The sequence below is a fragment of the Loxodonta africana genome, chromosome 7, assembly GCF_030014295.1.
Source record: "Loxodonta africana isolate mLoxAfr1 chromosome 7, mLoxAfr1.hap2, whole genome shotgun sequence".
Lineage (NCBI taxonomy): Eukaryota > Metazoa > Chordata > Mammalia > Proboscidea > Elephantidae > Loxodonta > Loxodonta africana.
Window position 1 is genome coordinate 69,236,167 of NC_087348.1, and position 23,076 is coordinate 69,259,242.

Here is a 23,076-nt window from a genome sequence, read left to right on the forward strand (position 1 = left end):
AGGAGAGTCAGGAATAGAAGGAGGATATGGAATCCGGAACATCATTGCTAATATCAGATGGATCCTGGCTGAAAGCAGAGAATACAAGAAAGATGTTTATCTATGTTTTATTGACTACGCAAAGGCATTCGACTGTGTGGATTATAACAAATTATGGATAACATTGCAAAGAACAAGAATTCCAGAACACTTAATTGTGCTCTTGAGGAACCTCTACATAGAGCAAGAGGCAGTAGTTTGAACAGAACAAGGGGCTACTGCATGGTTTAGAATCAGGAAAGGTGTGTGTCAGGGTTGTATCCTTTCACCATACTTACTCAATCTATAAGCTGAGCAAATAATCTGAGAAGCTGAATTGGTAGAAGACTCATCAATAATCTCCAGTATGCAGATGACACAACCTTGCTTGCTGAAAGTGAAGGGGTTGAAGCACTTACTGATGAGGATGAAAGACAACAGCCTTCAGTATGGATTACATCTCAATATAAAGGAAACAAAAATCCTCACAACTGGACCAATAAAAATATCGTGATATATGGAGAAAATATTGAAGTTGTCAAGGATTTCATTTTACTTGGGTCCACAATCAATACCCATGGAAGCAGCAGTGAAGAAATCAAATGACATATTGCATTGGGCAAATCTGCTGCAAAAGACCTTTTTTAAAGTGTTCAAAAGCAAAGATGTCACTTTAAGGACTAAGTTGCACTTGACCCAAGCCATGGTATTTTCTATTGCCTCATATGCATATAGGAACTGGACAATGAATAAGGAAGATCAGAGAAGAATTGATGCCTTTGAATTACGGTGTTGACGAAGAATACTAACTATACCATGGACTTCCAGAAGAACTAACAAATCTGTCTTGGAAGATTTGAAGGGAGGAGGGCTATACTTCTTCCAAGATAGATGTACTTTGGACATGTTATCAGAAGAGACCAGTCCCTAAGGAGAACAACAAGTTTGATAAAGTGAGGCTGAACAAAAGAAAGGAAGACCCTCAATAAGATGAATTAACACAGTGGCTGCAACAATGGGCTCAAGCATCACAATGGTTGTGAGTTTGGCACAGGACTGGGTAGTGTTCATTTTGTTGTACATAGGGTCACTATGAATCAGAACTGACTCGACAGCACCTAACAACAACATGGAATGTGTGGCATATTGCCTCCGTGAACAACTGTCTCCTTTGCCATGAGACTCCAGAAGAACTGGATGGTGCCCAGCTACCATTACTGAACATTTTGATCAAAGATTCCACAGGAGAATTCTGACCAAAAGGGAGAAAATGCAGAACAGAATTCTAAATTCTCATGGATTCCAGACTTTCTGGAGCCCAGGGTGCTGGATGAACTGAAACTATTGCCCTGAGATAATCTTTTAAACTTAAATCAAAAATATCCCCTGAAGTCTTCTTAAAAACAAGCTTAACTAGTAAAAATGTCTGTCTTGAGCATTATGCTCTTCTTAGAACTATCTACATGGGATCAACCGGAAAGCTAAGGCAGTAACTTTAGGGGACAGTGAGATTCTATTAATGCGGGAAGAAAAACTCAGAAAAGGAAGGTGAGAATCGTTGCACAACTCAAAGGATGTAACCAATGTCATTGAGTTGTACATGTAGAAACAGCTGAATTGTTGTGTTTTGCTTTGTATGCTCTCAACAACAATGACAAGATAAAATTAAAAAGAGAAGAAAAAAAAACTCTGTGAATCTCAGTTAAACTCTGACACACATGGGATCGCCATGAGTTGGGATTGTTTTAACAGCAATTGGTAAAAAAATAAATAACAGTAGGAGAATGGAGATTTAACACAGCAAGGCGATACAATGTGTTACAGACGATAGCAAAGGAATGTGCCAAGTGTTTGAAAGCTCAGCGATGGGGTGAGAGTAAGACACGGATGTCAGGAAAGACAAAGGAAATGACAGTTGAAGGACTGAGACCTACAGGATATAGGATCTGTGATATGCATAAACTTGGTATCATCCTGGAACAACAGAGGTGGACATATCAGGCCCAGAAAGGATTTTAGGGGACTAATTTTTTAAGTAGTTAATTTCTGTCTTTCTCTCGCCCATTCATCTGCTCATGGAGCTACAAGAGATGCAGAATAAAGAAAAGGCCACAGACCTTAGATGTTTCTATCCTTGTTACTGTCACTTACTGGCTCTGTGTCCTTGTCAAACTTCTTATTCACCCAAAGTTACCATGTCTGTAAGATTGGGGTTAGTGCCTACCTCGCGGGCTGGGTCTGAGGTTGATAGGAGATTAATAAATATATTTATTTATGTAAAAAATATTTACCGAGCACAGGCTGTATACCAGGCACTGCACCGGGCACTAGGTGTATTGTTGTGAAAGACAGACAGTCCCTGTTCTCATGGAATTTACAACCAAGAGGGAGAGAATTAATGTATACGAAGCAACGAGAATAGTACCTAGAGGTGATAGCCATGGTTTGGTTTCATCTGCTCATGCCCCGGGCATGGAGTCTTCTGCAAGTTATAATTTGAACTGCATTTTTGGTATAATTTTAACTGCTGTGTGGGAGTAGGTCACAAAGCCAGTAATTGAGCCCAATCAACAACCTAGCACCCACATCAAACAGAGTTTTGTTTTTCTTTGCTGGGTGTCATGTATCCAGTAATGTTTAAAAATTTCATTTTACTTTATAGTCTCCCCAAAATATTACAAAAAGATGTTGTTGTTAGTTGCCAATTGAGTCAACTCTGTCTTTTGCAACCTTATGTATAACAAAATAAAATGTTGCCTAGTCCTTTGATATGATCATTGATATGTTTGAGTCCATTGTTGTGGCCAGTGTGACAATCCATCTCATGGAAGGTTTCCTTCGTTTTTATTGGCCCTCTACTTTACCAAACCTGTTGCCCTTTTCTAGCAATTGGTCTTTCCTGATGTGTCTGAAAGTAAGAGAGCTGAAGTCTCACCATCCTTGCTTCTAAAGAGCATTTTGGTTGTATTAGAAGAAGCTGTCAAGAAATCAACGTATTGCATTGGGCAAATCTACTTCAAAAGACCTCTTTAAAGTTTTAAAAAGCAAAGATGTCATTTGATGACTAAGATGTGTCTGACTCGATCCATGGTCTTTACAATTGCCTCAATGCATGCAAAAGTTGGATAATGATAAAGGAAGACAGAAGAAGAACTGATGTATTCAAACTGTGGTGTTGGCAAATAATAGTGAATATAATGCGGATGGCCAAAGAAATGAACAAGAAAGATAGGAAGAATTAAACCCATCTCTCCCCTCACCTAGTAGTGGTGGACAGACAGCTGGTCAGTTATACCTAGGATGAGATTCAACCCTGCAATTTGGTGGCCGATAGCTGCCCGTGACCACAGAAAAATGGAATTTGTGACTTACTGCACACAGAGGATGTGGAAAGGGCACCCTATGCTGCTGACGCAGAGGGAAGACATTGGCTGACATATCCAGGCATTGTGTTGGGTTGGGTATTCTACATATGTTATTTCATCTGATACTCAAAACAACCTTTACCAACACTACGCAATAGATAAATCACCTAAGGTTCAGAGAAATTAAGTGACTTCCTCACTCATCTAAAAAAAAAAGCAGAGGCAAAATCTGAACCCAGGTCTACTGGCTCTAAAACCTACATTCTTTCCATACACACACTGCACACTCTAAATAGTAAGGCTAACCTAGATTTGGAAGAGTAATCAGATGCATGATCCTTTTTGAGTAGGAAGAGCAAACTGAAAATAGGGACTCTTTCTATTGTCATGATAACCTGTGTCCCCATCACTAATACCATCAAAACCCAATGACTCCTTCTAGAAATAAAGAAGCTCATATATACATACAGCCGCCTGGGGGGAGAGAGAGAGAGAAAGATTTTTGTTTGACCCTGCCATTTCATTCTTGAAAATAATCATAAGGAAATACTCACAGGTACAGACAAAGATTTATGTGTTAATGTGTTCGCTGTAGTATTTTTTTATAAAGGTTAAAAAAAAGAAAAAAGAAAGCTGGAACCACCTATGCCCAAGGATAGAGTAGCTGTTGAATAAATTATAACTCAATCATATGATGGAGTGCTGGAATATTTAATTCATAGAAATATGCTCATAATCTGATCTTCAGTGAAAAATAAAACAGGATGTAAGATCCTATATACAGTATGGTTCTAATATTTTATTGAAAAAATTATATATACATATAAAAAGAAAAAAAGTTTTTTTTTTTAATAATCCAGAGAGGAATACAGTATGCCCAAATATTAATAGTGATTATTGCTAGGTTATTGTTTTAGTCATCTAGTGCTGCTGTAACAGAAATACAGGTGGATGGCTTTGACAAAGAGAAATCTATTCTCTCACAGTCTAGTAGGCTAAAAAAACCCAAAAAAACCAAACCCAGTGCCATCAAGTTGATTCTGATTCATAGTGACCCTACAGGACCGAGTAGAACTGCCCCATAGAGTTTCCAAGGAGGCTACAAGTCCAAATTTAGGGCGCTGGTTCCAGGGGAAGGTTTTCTCTCTCTCTCGGCTCTGGAGGAAGGTCCTTGTCCTCAATCTTCCCCTGGTCGAGGATATTCTCAGACACAGGGACTGCATGTTCAAAGGACTCGCTCTGCTCCTGATGCTGCTGTCTTGGTGGTACAAGGTCTCCAACACTCTGCTTTCTTTCCTTTCCTTTTATCTCTTGAGAGATAAAAGGTGGCGAAGGGAAACTCCCTTTATATTGGATCAGGGATGTGACCTGGTAAGAGTGTTACAATCTCACCCTAATCCTCTTTAACATAAAATTACAATCACAAAATGGAGGACAACCACAGAATATTGGGAATCATGGCCTAACCAAGTTGATACACACATTTATGGGGGTACATAATTCAATCCGTGACAGTTATGACATTTTTTTTTTCTTTATCATTTTCTGTATTTACCCTTTCTTGTATTTTCCAACACAAAACAGGTACACTCTCTTGAAAGGAGTCATCTCAAGTCTTGATAAGGTGGCTCGTTCCCAGGCAGGGTGTGCCTGCTTGGAAGGAAATGGCTTGGTGTCTTTCCTGGTAGCAAGCACCGGAGACCAGGAGTGGGGAAGCCCAAGGACTCACGTCCACCCGGGCACTCACGCTGCACATTGCTTCTTGCTCTACTTACAAATGATTTTCAGGTGTAAATTTTGTAAAGAAAACTAACAGGTCACGCAAGCAGGAGTTACTGACATAGCTTTAGAATGTGCTCACAGGAGTGAGATTCTGGACGGAAGGGGCAAGTATAGCATGCTATTCATCCCCTTGTTGATTCATCCATTTATTCATTTGTTATTCATTCAATACAACTTCACTAGGTCCTGTGCATTTGTCAAAGGAAATATGTTGTTGTCGCTAGGTCTGTTGAGCCGATTTCAACTCACAGTGACCTCAAGTAACAGAGTAAAACTTCCCCACAGGGTTTTCCAGGCTATAATCTTTATGGTAGCAGATTTCCAAGTCTTTCTCCTGTGGAGTGGCCAGGTGGGTTCGAATCACCAACCTTTTGGTTAGCAGCTGAGGGCTTAAACATCGTGCCAGCCAGGTTGTGAAGCATTAAAATGGAACAAGTTTTAAAATAGAGGTTCAGGGAAAGACTAGAGTGGCCTTCACTCTTGCTCTTCACTCCTCATCCAGCTGCAAACTTCAACCACCCAACAAAGCAACTCAAAAGCTATTGTCTCTGTAAATGTCCTCTCTTTCCTTCCACATCAGTACCTTCTCCCCACTTCTTGCAAATGACTACTTTCTTATTTGCACACATGAAGTGATAGCACCTAGCACACCACAGTTTACTTATTTCTATACGGGACTATTTACTCTGTGTCACACATAGGAAAAGATAGTGTTTCCATATGGTAAACAGATGAGGCCACTCCAATATCTGAGGAAACAAATATCTAGGCTTTCTTATTCATGATCCATCATGTATGCAGGATACCATGGCTGGGAAGCTGTGCTATAAACCTTGACCCCCTAATAAAAGGGGTTAGGTCTTATTTGGAGGTCATGTTGGTTCAGTGGTAGAATTCTTGCCTTCAGTGCGAGAGACGTGGGTTGGATTCCCAGCCAATGCACCTCACGTACAACCACCACCCTTTCATCAGTGGTGGATTGTACGTTGCTATGATGCTGAACAAGTTTTAGCAGAGATTCTAGTCTAAGAAGAACTAGGAAGAAAGGCCTGGCAATTCTGAAAACCTGCTACACAGGGCAAGGTAGCATTTCATTTCATTGTGCATAGAGTCACCATGAGTTGGAAGCCAACTCAACTACAACTAACCACAAAAACAAATGTCTTATTTATTCACCTCTGTATCCTCAGGGCCTAGACTGTTGCCTGTCGCACAGTAATTAGTATAGTCATGAATTCATTCAGCAAGTATTTATGAGGTGGGATAGGACAGTATTAAATTTTTTTTAAATCCTACCAAAACACATAATTATAAATTACAATAACCACTCTGAAGGAAAAGTAGAGGACATGGAAATACTTGAATAAATGCATGAAAACTTCATATATTTTATACTTCAGTATTCACTCACTAGAAAGATGTATTCTACAGAGAAAGAAAGAAAATATTGTGGGCTCCCTCAGGATGCATTAAAAATCCCACAAGAAAATCGAACTCATCTGTTCTGGACGTCCTGCTCCTATGATGCATCCTAAAATTTTATTAGTTTTCTGTGGTCCTATCTCATGGATGATTCATTCTGAACTTACTTACAGGCAACTAAAAGCTGTAGGGTTTTTAGACGTTTGTTTGTTTATTTAATGTGCCGTATCTCTCTTCTTGTTCCAGTGCAGCTGATTTGGGGGATCTAAGTAGGAGACTCTCTATGCTCCTCCATTAGCTTTCATCTTGCTAGATTTGGCCTATGAGTTTAACCTGCCAAAATCCTGGGAGGCCCGGTCTTGATGCCAAATGTATGGTTCCCTTCACCCCGTTTGTGTTGTCAGAGGGTATGGGCACCAGGAGCATTGCCCACGTTCAAACTGTTACAAGGAGAGTTGAGTGGATTTTTGTGTTTGAAATCACCTTGGTCACACACATTAAAAACATAAAAATGTCTATATCCTTTCTGTTTGTAATTTCACTTCTGGGAACCTGTCCTAGGGAAACAATACCAAATAAGGAAGAAGTTTTTATGCAACATACAGATTTTACTCCATAATTTATGATAGTCAATGATAGATAAGAAATCTTAATATCGTATGAAGAGAATGATTAAACTTAAGAGAATGTAACAAAAGTTTTCCTGTAAACACAGAGAGAATTCCTGAGAACCAGCTCATGATAGCATTTTAATTTTAGAAAAGTATGTCAAAAACTCTTTTAGCTTCTCATGTGGCTCCAAAACACATTAGATCTAATAAATATTTATTTTAATGATAAAGATAATAAAAAGAGTTTAAAAACAGGTGATTAAGAATATCAAAGAATTTGTCATGGAAAGATGCTACTTTGTATGGTATTAACAGAGAACTCTCCTGGCAAGCATACCTTAACGATGAGACTTTCTTCCTGGGACTGGCAGACTGTTATCTAAATTAGGTCATTTTTAATTTAAGCCTTTAGGGCTTAAAGTAAAAATAAAATAAAGCAATGGTATTACAAATTAGCAGCTTGGATTCTAGAGTAAACAGTGTGCTTAGAATTCTGTCAGTAAGTATTTGACCCTGTGCCAGGCACAGTTCTATGTATTGGGGACACAGCAGCAAACATGACAGATAAAAATCCCTGCCTCATGGAACTGATAGTCTAGTCCATAATGTTGTTGTTGTTAGCTGCCATCGAGTCAGGCCCCAACTTCTCTCATTGCTTCCCCAGCCCTAGAGAGATCAAAGTGAGATAAAAAAAAAAAAAAGTGAAAATGCCTAGCCCCCATGCACAAGGGAATGCTGTCCCATCCCGCACCACCCCCATGATCGGTTGTGAACAGGATTATTGTAATCCATAGGGTTTCCATTGGTTACTTTTTGAAGTAGATCATGAGGCCTCTACTTCCTAGTCCATCTCAGTCCGGAACTCTGTTGAAACCTGGTTAGCATCATAGCAACTGGCAAGCCTCCACTGACGAACAGGTAGTGGCTGTACTTGAGGTGCATTGGCCAGGAATCGAACCCAGATCTCCAGCATGGCAAGCAAGAATTCAGCCACTGAATCACCATCGTGCCCACCCCCAGTCTGGTGGAAAGAGGTAGATAATACACAAATCAACAAGTGCTTCTACAGCACGTCGGATGGGACAAGTGCTGTGGAAAAATTACAAGTGGGAAAGAGAGTAAGGAGTCCAGTCCAGAGGTGGAAGGGAGGAAAGATGTTTTACATGGGACAGTTGGGGCAAACCTCCCTGGCAAAGGGACATCTGAACAGAGGCCTGAAGGAGACCAGAGACTAAGGCAGGCAGCTGGCTAGGCCAAGAGCATTCCAGGGAGTCATTCATTTTTAGTGCTGTAATTTTAAAGGATTGATGGGTTGTTTTACAGGCAGTCCAGCCCCTGAATTTCTGCCACTTTCAATTAACCATGAGTACACCCAGTTAGCTCATCAAAGAGAGAGTGTTGTGTGTCTCCCCTCTCGCCTCTTCCTTCTCTGGCAGCCAGGGAGGAACACTCTAGTCTGTGCCAATGCTGTTATGCTGGAACCCGAGGCTGGAACCCGAGAAAGCAGACCCACCCCCTTCTGCTTGGACCACCTTCCTGGAGTGATGAGAGCCGTAACCCTTATGTCTCCTGAACCAAGAAGAGCCCCATTTCCTCCCCACTGAGTGTAAAGGGGCGTGAAGACAGCATTTAAGTTTGCTTTTGTTGTATTTGTACCTGGTGAGTCTATGTTCTCTGTATGAAGGCTCAATCATATAGGAGGAAAACAACCCCCACTCCGAGTCACTTCTGGAATTAGAACTGTTTTAGGAACTAGGAATGTCATCTTTAAGCTGACTTAAAGAGTTGTTGTTAATTTTTGTGGAGGAGATTCTGACTCATGGTGACCCCACGTGTGCAGGGTAGCACTGCTCCATAGGGTTTTCAAGGCTGTGACCTTTTGGAAGCAGATTGCCAGGCCTGTCTTCTGAGGCTCCTGGGGGGGGGGGATTCAAACTGCTAACTTTTCAGTTAGCAGTGAAGAGCTTAACCGTTTGTGCCACCCATGGACTCCTGAGAAGAGTAGAGAATTAGAATTTTCTGTTGTTGAGTCATCAAAGTATCATACTTGGAGTGAGGGTGTTAAACAAGGATGTATGTGTAAATATTTGTTCATCACTGTGTACATATTTTTTAACTACAATGGCATTTGTAGCTTCTGATCATCTGCTCACCTGCTGACGTTCTGCTACACCTGTTAAGCAGCAGAGGTGATTCAATAGATATGATGGCCGGGACACAGCAAGCTCCTGGAGGGCAGGACTGTGTCTGTTCTTCTCACCTTTGTGTCCCCAGTGCCAAACTCAGTGCCTGGTATATAGCAGGACTCGACACACAAAAAAAAATGCCACTGAATAAATCAATGGCTCCAAAGATGACAGCTTTGGTACAGAGAGAAGAGACTTTTTTGCTAGAGGGGGAGGGGAAAAGCACAGGGGCCACATCTCCTAGGAGCAGAAGAAATAAGTCGGAGGCATGGCTCTGATTCCTTCCCCCTCTAACCTCTGAGATGGTGGGAAGCCAAAAGGAGTACACATGTTAATAGCACAAAGGCAGGGCAGGGGTGGAGAGGCGAAGCATGAGAAAATCCCTGGCACAGCATTTGGCCCCTGATAGATGTTGGATTGTTTCAGTCAATTTACTTTACCCCTTGAAGATTCAGCTTCATCATCTGGAAAATGGGAATAACAATACCACCCTCATGGGGTGGTTAGGAGAGTTAAATAGGACAAAGCATATAAAGCACCTGGCACAGAGACTGTTACCTTAAAAAAGGTCATAGCCAGCCCTCATTATTTCACTTAACATGTACATACTGGTTAGGAACAGGAACCTGGAGCCGGACTGCCTGGGTTTGAATCCCGGCTTTATCCCTTAGAGCTGGGTGGTCTTAGGAAAGTTACTTAATTGCTCTGAACCACAATTTCCTCATCTGTAAAAAATAGGATAATAATGCTTACCTCACCGTGTTGCTCTGAGGATTAAAGGAGTTTACAAATGTAAACCGCTTAGAACAGTATCTGGCACCCAAGCATTATGTAAGTGTCAGCTGTCATTATTATTATAGGCTAGGCATTTTCACATTTTTTTTTCTCGCTTTGATCTCTCTAGGGCTGGTGGAAGCAATGAGAGGATAGATAGGAACAGACAGATGCACCGATGTGATGATGGAAGACTTCATGTTGAATAGGTTGGTATCCATTACAACAGTAGTTTTCAAATTCGAACATCCTTCGGAATCACCTGGTGGGCGTGTTAAAACAGATTGGGGGGAAGTGGGGATCTAAATCAGCAACTGGTGTCTATTCACCTCGAGCAACAGAGGCAGAAGGAGAGTCAGGAACAGGAGGAGGATATGGAACTCGTGGCTAATTGCCTCCATGAACAACTGCCCCCTTTGCCATGAGACCAGAAGAAGCAGCAGGGGCCCATTACTGAATAGCAGAATCCGTAGTAGAATTCTGATCAAAAGGAGGACAATGCACAAGAGAATTTCAGATTCTCATGGACTCCAGACTATCTGGAGCCACGGAAGCTGGATGAGCCCCTGAAACTATTGTCCTGAGATAATCTTTAAAACTTCAACCAAAAATGTCCCCCGAAGTCTTCTTAAAAGCAAACAATAGTTTAGCTTAACTAGTAAAAAATGTCTGCCTTGAGCATTATGCCCTTTTAAGAACCATCTATATGGGATCAAATTGACAACAGCAACTCAAAAGATTAGATAGGAACCTTAGGGGGCAGTGAGTTTATGTTAATGGGGGAGGAACAACTTAGAAAAGGAAGGTGAGAATGGTTTGCACGACTTGAAGAATGTAATCAATGTCACTGAATTATATATGTAGAAACTGTTGAATTGGTGTGTATATTCTAAAAAGCAACTACAAAATAAATAAAAGTACAAAAAAAAAAAGAACCAGATTGCGGGCCCCCGCCTTCAGAGTTTCTGATTCAGTAGGTCTGGGTGGGGCTTGAGAATTTGCATTTCTAGCAAGTTCCCAGGTGGCGTTGATGCTTCTGATGCAGAGTGCACAGTCTGAGAACAAGTTTGATGTAGCAAGAAACGATGTCAGAAGCTCCAAGAGAAGGGAGAAGGATGGATGCATTCAGAGATAGGAGTTCTGAAACAGTCCCAAACAGGACTGAGTTATGGATGCTAGTCAAAAAAAAAAAAAAAAAAGAGTCATTCATTCATTTATTCAACAAATATTTACTCACTGTCCACTGTGAGGAAACCCTGGTGGTGTAGCGGTGAAGTGCTATGTCTGCTAACCAAAAGGTCAGCAGTTCAAATCTACCAGGCACTCCTTGGAAGTTCTATGGGGCAGTTCTACTCTGTCCTATAGGGTTGCTGTGAGTCGGAATCGACTCAACGGCAGTGGGTTTGGTTTGGTGGGTCCACTGTGAATGGGAGCCCTGGTGGCACAGTGGTAAACAGCTCAGGCTGCTAATCTAAAGGTCAGCAATTCGAATCCACCAGCCACCCTTCGGAAACCCTAGGGGTCAGTTCTACCCTGTCCTATAGGGTTGCTATGAGTAGGAATTGACTCGATGGCAATTAGCACAACAAGGCCAGGAAGATTATATTTTAATGCTTTATGAGCTGAGTGCTTGCATGAATCTTCCTCTCTCTGTAATGACAACCTTATTGATGCACTATCCAAACACATCTGTGGCAGGAGTTTGTCCACTGTTATAGAGAAGCAATAGTCTTTGGAATCAGACACCTGATAGAGGGTCCTGGCCTTACTATTTACTAGCTACTTTTTTTTTTGGGGGGGGGGGGGCAAGTGATTTAATCTCTCTACGGCAATTTGGGTTTTTTTAGTTTCAATCTGGAAACCCTGGTGGCATAGTGGTTAAGTGCTACAGCTGCTAATCAAAGGGTCAGAAGTTGGAATCTGCGAGGTGCTCCTTGGAAACTCTACGGGGCAGTTCTACTCTGTCCTTTAGGGTCGCTATGAGTCAGAATCAACTCCATGGCAACGGGTTTGGTTTTTGGTTTAGTTTCAATTTCCTGATCTCTTTGTAAAATGAGGATAATAGTTCCTATCTACTATGGTTGTTTTAAGAATTAAACTAAGATAAGGTAAAGCACTTAGCATAGTGCCTAGCTATGGTAATTATCCAACAAATATTAGCCGTAGTCAGTATTATTATTGGTTCATTTCTTCAGCTACATGCCAAGAAGCTCCTACCACCCAGGAGCATAAAGGAACATTACAGTGAGCATGGAATTAAGAGTTCCAGTAGAACAGAAGCCCAGTGTCCCAAACAATGGAAATATTTTATCACAGAGATGAACAAGTCCAACCCGGCCACGAAACATCAAAAGATGCCTTTGGCTGAGGAAGATATTTGGGGTAGGGTCCTTGGCCAAACCCAGAGTTCCCAGTAACCAACTACAAATGTAAGTATTCTTCTTCCTGAGTTTCTTATTCTTTTTTTTTTTTTCCTTCTCTGTATGAAAATGCCAGATAAAAATGAATTCCAGAACAATGGAAATTTGAGATGAGAAATGGTTACACCAAATTTGGCCAGGCCTCCTCCTAGGATCGCCCTGGTCCTTCTGGACATGTTCTGACAACTTGCCTGCCTCTTTCTAAACCTCTAAAAGGGGGTGATGTTCCTTCCCGCCACTTCCCTTGGAAGAATATTCCACAGTGAAATATGACTCAGTTTCAGGGCTCTTGCCTTTAAGATTCCCTTTCTTCTCTTGACCCACTTTCGTCTTGCTGTGCCCTTTTGTACGAAGTCAAACGAAGCCTCCCCTTGAGGAGGGAGTTCTGTGAGGACGACATTTGAAGACCATTACCACCTCTTAAACTTGGCCCTGTTCATTTAGCCAAGCAAAGCATGTTTAATTCTTTTAATCTTCCCTCATAAATCAATCTCTTCATTCCCTTAATAGTCTTTCTCCTGTGCTTTGAACTCCCTCCAGTCTGGCGGTCCTGAGCTCTTGTTCCGTTTACACTTGAGAATAACCAGTCAATCAGGAAATTACGGTTCAGGGAACACTGCCAGGCCTAGCCAGAGCTCGAGCGCTTCCATCACACTGGACTGCCAGCTGCCAAAATGTACTGTGAGCTCAGAGAAGAGTCCCATCATCTTCTGGGGCAATGCAAGCCTTCCCTGCCTGGTGGTCAACTCTAAATGTCTTAAAATGGGTTTGAGGCATTTGCTGCCTACTCCATTACGGATCATTTAAATGGAGCTGACACACCTGGGCAATGGTCTTGGAACATGCATGAAAAGCCATGTTAGGCACTTGGCCCTCTCCTTTGACTCAGACTCTTCAAAATGCCCATCTTCTACTTTGATTCTACCTACTAGGGCAAGGAAGGCCATTGGATAAGCCTAGTAGGGGTCCTACCTGGAAGGTTCCAGCATGATCTTCTTCCTTATCACCCTCTCTGTTCTCCTTGAGGGCAATTAATGTGAATCCTCTGAAGTAGGAGGGAGGAGCAGCTGAAAGTGTCACTGTGGAGAGAGAAGAAAGCAGGTTATAACTATAGGGCTCAACTGTCTCCCATTTGTCGAGTGGGATGGATGTGAGTTCTCCATCAACAACCCAGACCTGAGGATCAGTGGGGCAGTGGACAGTGAGGGGCTTGTCTCGTTGAGTAGGAAACTTTCCCCCTCTCTACCCAGCTCCATCTTACATTTCAGAACCTGCTAAATGCCTGAAGTGTACTCTCACGTGGGAATTCTTAAACCATTCAAGGATGGGTGAGCTCAGTCTCTGGTAACCACAATTTGATGAAGGTAGTCCCTGGTCAGATATTCCAATCCTGACAGCAAATGTTATACTTCTATTAGATTGGCCCCGGGGAAATCTAGCTGCTCACAGCACATAGGATGCTCTTTGTGGTGGAGACTGATATGTATTCTCTAAAACCCATTTCCTTTTTCTTGTGGGCACCCAGTTAGACTACATTTCCCAGGCTCCCTTGCAACTGGGTGTACTTGTGCTCAAGTTCTGCCAGCATAGACACCAAGATGCATGTCACCTTCAAGCCTGGCCCTCAGAAACGTTCCGCGTGATCTTTCACTCCTACTCTCCTACCTGTCAGCTGAATGCAGAGGAACCAGAAGATTCTGATGCCACAAGAGAAGGACGGAAGGAAATCTGGAGTCCTGAATAACCACACAGAGAATCACCCACTAACCAGAAACATACTGTACTTTGCTTGAAGTGGAAATAATCTTATATTGTGGGGGTCTGTTTATTACACCAGCTAGAATTATGGCTCTACATCACAGTCTTCCTCCCACATCTACCCAGAGAACTGCTTTTTGCATTGAAATCTAGCTCACAGGCCTTTCAGCCAGGCAATGGTGGTCATGCTACTCGCTTGTGATATATACCCTTGTTGTAATTTTTCACACTAAATTGCAATTCTTTCTTTACCTGCCTCCTCTACTAGACTGTGAATTAATAATACAAAAGTGGGGTGAGGTTTCAGTTCTCTTTATATCACTAACACCTAGCACAGAGCCTGACATCTAATAGATGCTCAATTCAAGTTTCTTGAAATTGATGTAAATTGAGATTTCAATTACTTTACAGCCATTGTTAAAGTGATAATGCCTTCAGACACAAAATTATAGGCTATTAGAGTTTCAAGGGATCCCAAGAATCCTCCAATCTAGTCTTCCAGTTTCACAAACAAGGAACCAAGACAAGGTGAGGTCAACAGAGACACCCAGTATCATAAAGCCACCAGAGGCTGACTTAGGGCAAGAACTCAAGTCCCTCTCACCCTCCCCAGTTTAGCACTTCACTCATGGCTTCATATAATGAACATATTCATCATGGTATGAGTAGTCCATGAAAATTGGCTAATTTTTAAGTCAATTCACTTAACATATAATATTTATGTGATTTTAAGAAAGACCCTGTTGGAGACAGGAATTTAGACTTCCAAATTCTTCAACCTAGTTTCAACCTTGAAAATGAAATTCCAAAGAATAAAACCATCATCTTGGATAATGTAGCAGTAGTCCACGAGCCACCAAACACAATGATATCTCAGAGAAGAGCTTTAAGACACAAAGATTGTAAATACCAAGCTGGTATTAGTCAGTTCATCCTGTAAAAGTAACAGAGAATTTGAGTGATGTCTATAAAAGGTCCGATAGAGAGTAAGGAAAACAGGATGAGGAAAAAGCATGATAACATGAAAAAGTGTGGTGCGTCTCAGTGTCAAGCAGAAAACAGTGGTTATGGTGTTAGGAGACAGAGCTGGGATCTCTGAGGGACAGACAGAGAGCCCAAAAGCAATTTAGTGTTGTGTAGGGTGAGGGTACGGTGATCTTGAAGGTCATTATAAGACAATTTTGGAGGAAAGGGAGTAGGAGAAAAAGTATTAGACAGTGTAGGTGCTCCACTCAGATTTTCTCAAATTCCTTTTTTCCATTTTTATGTGACCCTGATGTTGAAGTGCCTTTGCCTTCAGCAGCCAGCACCTGTGACTTTTTTTCTGGAGGATTGTCCTCATGTTATCAGAGGCTGCTCTGCCTAGTATGAAAGGCCCAGCTCCCCTGTATCAGATGAAGGCAACTCTGAAGGACAACTTACACTCCAAAATGCCTCTACAAGATCAGACTGAAACTATTCTGAAGGACCTTGCCTTCCCTGCCCTGCTCCTCCCACTTTCTTATTAATTTTCCCTTCAAACACTTCCTTAGTAAATTACTTACATCCAAATCCTCACCTGAGGGTCTGCTTCTGGAGAACTCAACCTAAGACAGACAGTCAATCCCTGCACCGCAACATTGCCTTCAGGATAAAGCCCAAACTCCAAAAACCAAAAGATCCTCAGATTCTGCCTCTCCAGCTTCAGTCACTCCTATCTGTATTCCTGCCACCCTACATTTCAGTCCTTGGATTCACTGGCAGTTTCCTGAAAAAGGAATCCCTGGGTGGTGCAAATGGTTAATGCGCTCACCTGCTAACCTAAGTGTTAGTGGTTCAAGTCCACTCAGAGGCACCTCGGAAGAAAGGCCTAGTGACCTATTTCTGAAAAATCAACCAATGAAAACCCTATGGAACACATTTCTACTCTGATGCACATGGGGTTACCATGAATTGGAAATGACTCAACAGCAATGGGTTTAGTTTTTAAAATTTTTTTCCTGAACAGAGTAGCACGGTGGGGATCTGGGGACCACAGTTTCAGGAGACATATAGGTCAGTTGGCATATCAAAGTTTAAAAGAAAATGTTATGCAACCCACTTTGGTGAGTGGCATCTGGGGTCTTCAAAGCTAGCAAGCGGCCATCTAAGATGCATCAATTGGTCCTAACCCACCTGGAGCAAAGGACAATGAAGAACACCAAAGACATAAGGAAAATATAGGCCCAAGATACAGAAAGGGCCACATAAGCCAGAGGCTCCATCTGCATGAGACTGGAAGAACTAGATGGTGCCCAGCTATCATCAATGACTGCCCTGACAGGGAGCACATAGAGAGTTCCTGATGGGGCAAGAGAAAGGTCGGGTGCAGAACTCAAATTCTAGTTAAAAGATCTGACTTAACGGTCTGACTGAGACGGGAGGGACCACAAAGGACATGACCTCTGGACTCTCTGTTAGCTTAAAACTAAAACCATTCCCAAAGCCAACTCTTCAGACAAAGATTAGATAGGACTACAAGACATAAAATGATATTGGTGAGGACTGTGCTTCTTAGCTCAAGTAGATACATGAGACTAAGTGGGCAGTTTCTGTCTGGAGGTGAGACGAGAAGGCAGAGGGGGACAGGAGCTGATTGAATGGACATGGGAACTACAGCATGGAGAGAAGGAAAGTGCTGTCGCATTCTAGGGAGAGCAACTAAGGTCACATAACAATGTGTGTATAAGTTTTTGTATGAGAAACTAACATGAATTGAAAACTTTTACTTATAACACAATAAAAAATAAATTAAAAAAAAATTTTTTCCCCAAAAGGCCATAACTTTTCACCCTGAATGTTATTCATGTTTTTCACATGTTACTCAGGTGCCTGGAATGTTACACCTCCCCCATTCATGGCAAACTTCTTCAGAAATCAGCTAAATTTTCCTTTTTGTCCTCTGACTTCTCATGAAGACCTGGGTGCTCTTTTTTACTGGACACTTCTGAAATAAAAAATACCTTTAGAATTGGTATAATAATAGCATCTACTTCAAAGAATCACAATGAGGTTTAAAATGAATTAATACATGTAAAGCAATTAAAAACATGCTTGATATATAATAAGGACTTAAATGTTAGCTATTAGTATTATCACTGATGAGATTACTGCATTAATTATATTTTGTGTTTGTTTGTTTAACCACTTGGAAGTCCTTCAAGGGCAAGGACCACAGCTGAGCTCAGTACAGTGATTAGCGCAGAGTTGATACACAATTAAATTTACTAAATAGTGTTTATGGACTGGTAGGCTCAATACTGTAAAGATGTCAATTCTCCTTAAGTTGATCTATACATTTAGTATAATCTGAATCAAAATCTCGACTTTTAAAATTTTTATTGTGCTCTAAGTGAAAGTTTACAAATCAAGCCAGTCTCTCATACACAAATTTATAAACACCTTACTCCTAGTTGCTCTCCCCCTAATGAGACAGCACACTCCTTCTCTCCACCCTCTATTTTCGTGTCCATTTGGCCAGCTTCTGACTCCCTCTGCCCTCTCATCTCCCCTCCAGACAGGAGCTGCCCACATAGTCTCATGTGTCTACTTGAACCAAGAAGCTCACTCCTCACCAGTATCATTTTCTATCCCATAGTCCAGTTCAATCGCTGTCTAAAGAGTGGCTTTGGGAATGGTTCCTATCTTGGGCTAACAGAAAGTCTGGGGACCATGACCACTGGGGTCCTTCTAGTCTCAGTCAGACCATTAAGTCTGGTCTTTTTATGAGAATTTGAGGTCTGCATCCCATTGCTCTCCTGCTCTCTCAGGGGTTCTCTGTTGTGTTCCCTGTCAGGGCAGTCATTGGTTGTAGCCAGGCACTATCTAGTTCTCCTGGTCTCAGGCTGATGTAGACTCTGATTTACATGGCCATTTCTGTCTCTTGGGCTCATAATTACCTTGTATCTTTGGTGTTCTTCATTCTCCTTTGCTCCAGGTAGGTTGAGACCAATTGATGCGTCTTAGATGGCTGCTTGCTAGCATTTAAGACCCCAGATGCCACTCTCCAAAGTAGGATGAAGAATGTTTTCTTAATAGATTTTATTACGCCAACTGACCTAGATGTCCCCTGAAACCATGGTCCCCAAGTCTCCGCTCCTTCTACGCTGGCCTTCAAAGTGTTCATTTTATTCAGGAAACTGCTTTTGGTTTAGTGCAGCTGAGCTGACCTCTCCTGTATTGTGTGTTGTCTTTAGCTTCACCTAAAATCGCTCGTCTACTATCTAATTAGTGAATACCCGTCTCCCTCCCTCCCCACTCTCGTAACCATCAAAGAATATTTTCTTCTCTGTGTAAACTATTTCTCAAGTTCTTATAACAGTGGTCTCATACAATATTTGTCCTTTTGCAACTGACTAATTTCACTCAGTGTAATGCCTTCCAGATTCCTCCATGTTATGAAATGTTTCACGGATTAATCATTGTTCTTTATCAATGTGTAGTATTCCATTGTGTGAATATACCATAATTTCCAACATATATATATATATATATATATAGACAAACGGAAATGCAAAGGGCCAAGAATATCCAAGGCAATCTTGAGAAAGAAATGCATAGGTGGAGAGCTTATACTACTAGATATCAAGACTTAAGCAGCTACAGAAATTAAATCACTGTACAGTAAAGAAAGAAAAATAGGACAGTTGAACAGTTTGGACTTCAGAAAAAAATCCACAAATACATGGAAACTAGTTTATGATAATGGATGCACTGCCAAGTTCTGTTTTCACTGTCTTTTCAGTACATGGTTCTGGAACAACTAGATAACCATACAAAAAGAGGTGAGTCTTGGCCCTTATCTAACATCATACACAGAATAAATTCCAGGTAAGTTGTAAAGCTAAATGTAAAAAGAATAATGTTTTTAGAAGATAACACAGGATAATATTCAATGACCTTGGAATGGGAAAGAGCTATTAAATATAGGAAATTAAAAAAAAAAGCACTGAGAATAAAGGAGAAGATAAATAAATGGAATGATATCAAACTATTGCTCATCAAAAGACATCATTAAGAGTGAAAAAGCAAGCCACAGAGTGGAAGAAGATATTTGCATTTCCTAAACCAACAACTGACTTTTATATATAAAGAACTTCTTCAGATCAATGAGAAAAAAACCCAGATAACCCAATAGAAAAAATAGGCAAAAGACAAGAACTGATACTTCACAAAAGAAGATATCCAAATGGCCAATAAACATATGAAAGAGCCCTTGACCTTGTTAGTCAAAAGGAAAATAAAAATTAAAGCCAGAATACAATACTGTCACACACTCACCAGAATCACTAAAATTAAAAGAATTAACGATATAAAATATTGAGAAGGTAGTAGAAAAACTGGAAGTCTCACACACTGCTAATGAAAGTGAAAAGTAGCAGCTTTCATTGGAAACCTCTTTGGCAACTTTTACTCATGCTGAACATACGCCTATACTCTATGGCCTAGCAGCGGCATGCCTAGACCAGCAGAAACACATACATATGTGCAACAAAAGACATCTGTAAGAATGTTCATAGTAGCATTATTTGTAATAGCACCTAACTGGAAGCACTCACACGTCCATCAGCAGTAGAGTGGATACATAAATTGTGTCATATTCACATAATGATACCTTATAGCAATAGAAATGAACAATATTGCTTCTACATACACACAATAACATACACAAATCTCACAAACATAAGGTCCATTGAAAGAAGACAAAGACAAAAGAATATAAATGGCATGATTCCATCTGTATATATTTGTATATAGTTCAAAACCAGGCAATGTAATCTATGGAGCTAGAGGTAGGATAATGGTTATGTTTGTGGGGCAAAGGGAGGGAGTACTGACTTGGAGGGGGCATATGGGATGCTTCAGGGATGCTGGTCATATTTTCTTTATTTTTTTTTTTTAATTTTTATTGTGCTTTAAGTGAAAGTTTACAAATCAAGTCAGTCTCTCACATAAAAACTTATATACACCTTGCTACACACTCCCAATTACTCTCCCCCTAATGAGACAGACCGCTCCCTCCCTCCACTCTCTTTTTGTGTCCATTCCACCAGCTCCTAACCCCCTCAACCCTCTCATCTCCTGTCCAGGCAGGAGATGCCAACATAGTCTCAAGTGTCCACCTGATCCAAGAAGCTCACACCTCACCAGCATCCCTCTCCATCCCATTGTCCAGTCCAACCCCTGTCTGAAGAGTTGGCTTTGGGAATGGTTCCTGTTCTGAGCCAACAGAAGGTCTGGGGACCATGACCACCGGGGTCCTTCTAGTCTCAGTCAGACCATTAAGTCTGGTCTTTTTATGAGAATTTGGGGTCTGCATCTCACTGTTCTCCTGCTTCCTCAGGGGTTCTCTGTTGTGTTCTCTGTCAGGGCAGTCATCAGTTGTAGCCAGGTACCATCTAGTTCTTCTGGTCTCAGGCTGATGTACATTCTGGTTTATGTGGACCTTTCTGTCTTTTGGGCTCATAATTACCCTGTGTCCTTGGTGTTCTTCATTTTCCTTTGATCCAGGTGGGTTGAGACCAATTGATGCATCTTAGATGGCTGCCTGCTAGCATTTAAGACCCCAGATACCACTCTCCAAAGTAGGATGCAGAATGTTTTCTTAATAGATTTTATTATGCCAGTTGACTTAGATGTCCCCTGAAACCATAGTCCACAAACCCTCACCCCTGCTATGCTGGTCTTTGAAACATTCAGTTTGTTCAGGAAACTTCTTTGCTTTTGGTTTAGTCCAGTTGTGCTGACGTCTCCTGTATTGTGTGTTGTCTTCCCCTTTACCTAAAGTAGTTCTTATCTGCTATCTAATTAGTGAATACCCTTCTCCCACCCTCCTTCCCTCCCCCATCCTGTAACCATTAAAGAATATTCTCTTCTCTGTTCAAACTATTTCTTGAGTTCTTATAATAGTGGTCTTATACAATATTTGTCCTTTTGCAACTGACTAATTTCACTCAGCATAATGCCTTCCAAATTCCTCCATGTTATGAAATGTTTCACAGATTCATCACTGTTCTTTATTGATGTGTAGTATTCCATTGTGTGAATATACCACAATTGATTTATCCATTCATCCGTTGATGGGTGCCTGGGTTGCTTCCATCTTTTTGCTATTGTAAACTGTGCTGTGATGAACATGGGTGTGCATATATTTGTTCGTGTAAAGGCTCTTATTTCTCTAGGGTATATTCCAAGGAGTGGGATTGCTGGATCATGTGGTAGTTCTATTTCTAGCTTTTTAAGGAAGTGCCAAATCAATTTCCAAAGTGGTTGTACCATTTTACATTCCCACCAGCGGTGTGTAAGTGTTCCCGTCTCTCCACAGCCTCTCCAACATTTATTATTTTGTGTTTTTTGGATTAATGTCAGCCTTGTTGGAGTGAGATGAAATCTCATTGTAGTTTTGATTTGCATTTGTCTAATTAATGGCTAATGATCTTGAGCATTTCCTCATGTATCTGTTAGCTACCTGAATGCCTTCTTTAGTGAGGTGTCTGTTCATACCTTTTGCCCATTTTTTAATTGGATTATTTGTCTTTTTGTAGTTAAGTTCTTGCAGTATCATGTAGATTTTAGAGATCAGGCACTGATTGGAAATGTCATAGTTAAAAACTTTTCCCCAGTCTGTAGGTAGTCTTTTTACTCTTTTGGTGAAGTCTTTGGATGAGCATAGGTGTTTGATTTTTAGGAGCTCCCAGTTATCTGGTTTCTCTTCTGCATTGTTGATAATGTTTTGTATACTGTTTATGCCATGTATGAGGGCTCCTAACATTGTCCCTATTTTTCTTCCATGATCTTTATTGTTTTAGATTTTATATATAGGTCTTTGATACATTTTGAGTTCGTTTTGTGCATGGTGTGAGGTACGGGTCTTGTTTTATCTTTTTGCAGATGAATATCCAGTTATGCCAGCACCATTTGTTAAAAAGACTGGCTTTTTCCCATTTAACTGATTTGGGGCCTTTGTCAAATATAAAATGCTCATATGTGGATGGATGTATGTCTGGATTCTCAATTCTCTTCCACTTGGTCTATATATCTGTTGTTGTACCAGTACCAGGCTGTTTCGACTACTGTGACGGTATAATAGGTTCTAAAATCAGGTAGAGTGAGGCCTCCCACTTTGTTCTTCTTTTTCAGTAATGCTTTACTTGTCCAGGGCCTCTTTCCCTCCCATATGAAGTTGGTGATTTGTTTCGCCATCTCATTAAAAAATGTTGTTGGAATTTGGATCAGAATTACATTGTATCTATAGATCGCTTTTGGTAGAATAGACATTTTTATAATGTTAAGTCTTCCTATCCAGGAGAATTGTATGTTTTTCCACTTATGTAGGTCTCTTTTGATGTCTTGCAGAGGAGTTTTGTAGTTTTCTTTGTATAAGTCTTTTACATCTCTGGTAAGATTTATTCCTAAGTATTCTATCCTCTTGGAGGCTACTGTAATGTTTTATTTCTTGATGTGGGTACTGGTTACACTGGTGTATTCACCATGTGATAATAATTCCCTGTGCTGTGTGATTTTTGAACTTTTTTGTCAGTTATATTTTGATAAAAATATTATTAAATGGTGTTTATTAATGATAAATAGCCATCTTTTTGTACATTTTTGCAGTGATCTTAAAGGGTTAATCATAGGCTTATCTTCCCAGAATGCTGATTTCTTATAGGTTCTAGAAAACTGAGGTTTTACTCTACCCTAATGAATACAACTCAGAGGATGG

General features: G+C 40.9%; 1 protein-coding gene across 1 annotated transcript in view; it reads right to left on the minus strand.

The window, feature by feature from the left end:
• Positions 1–23,076, minus strand: part of SPON1 (spondin 1) — a 353,955-nt gene that overhangs the window by 309,155 nt on the left and 21,724 nt on the right. The window contains exon 2 of the mRNA XM_064288388.1: positions 13,551–13,657. Within this exon, the coding sequence (XP_064144458.1) occupies positions 13,551–13,657 (107 nt within the window). The remainder of the gene's footprint in view (positions 1–13,550; positions 13,658–23,076) is intronic.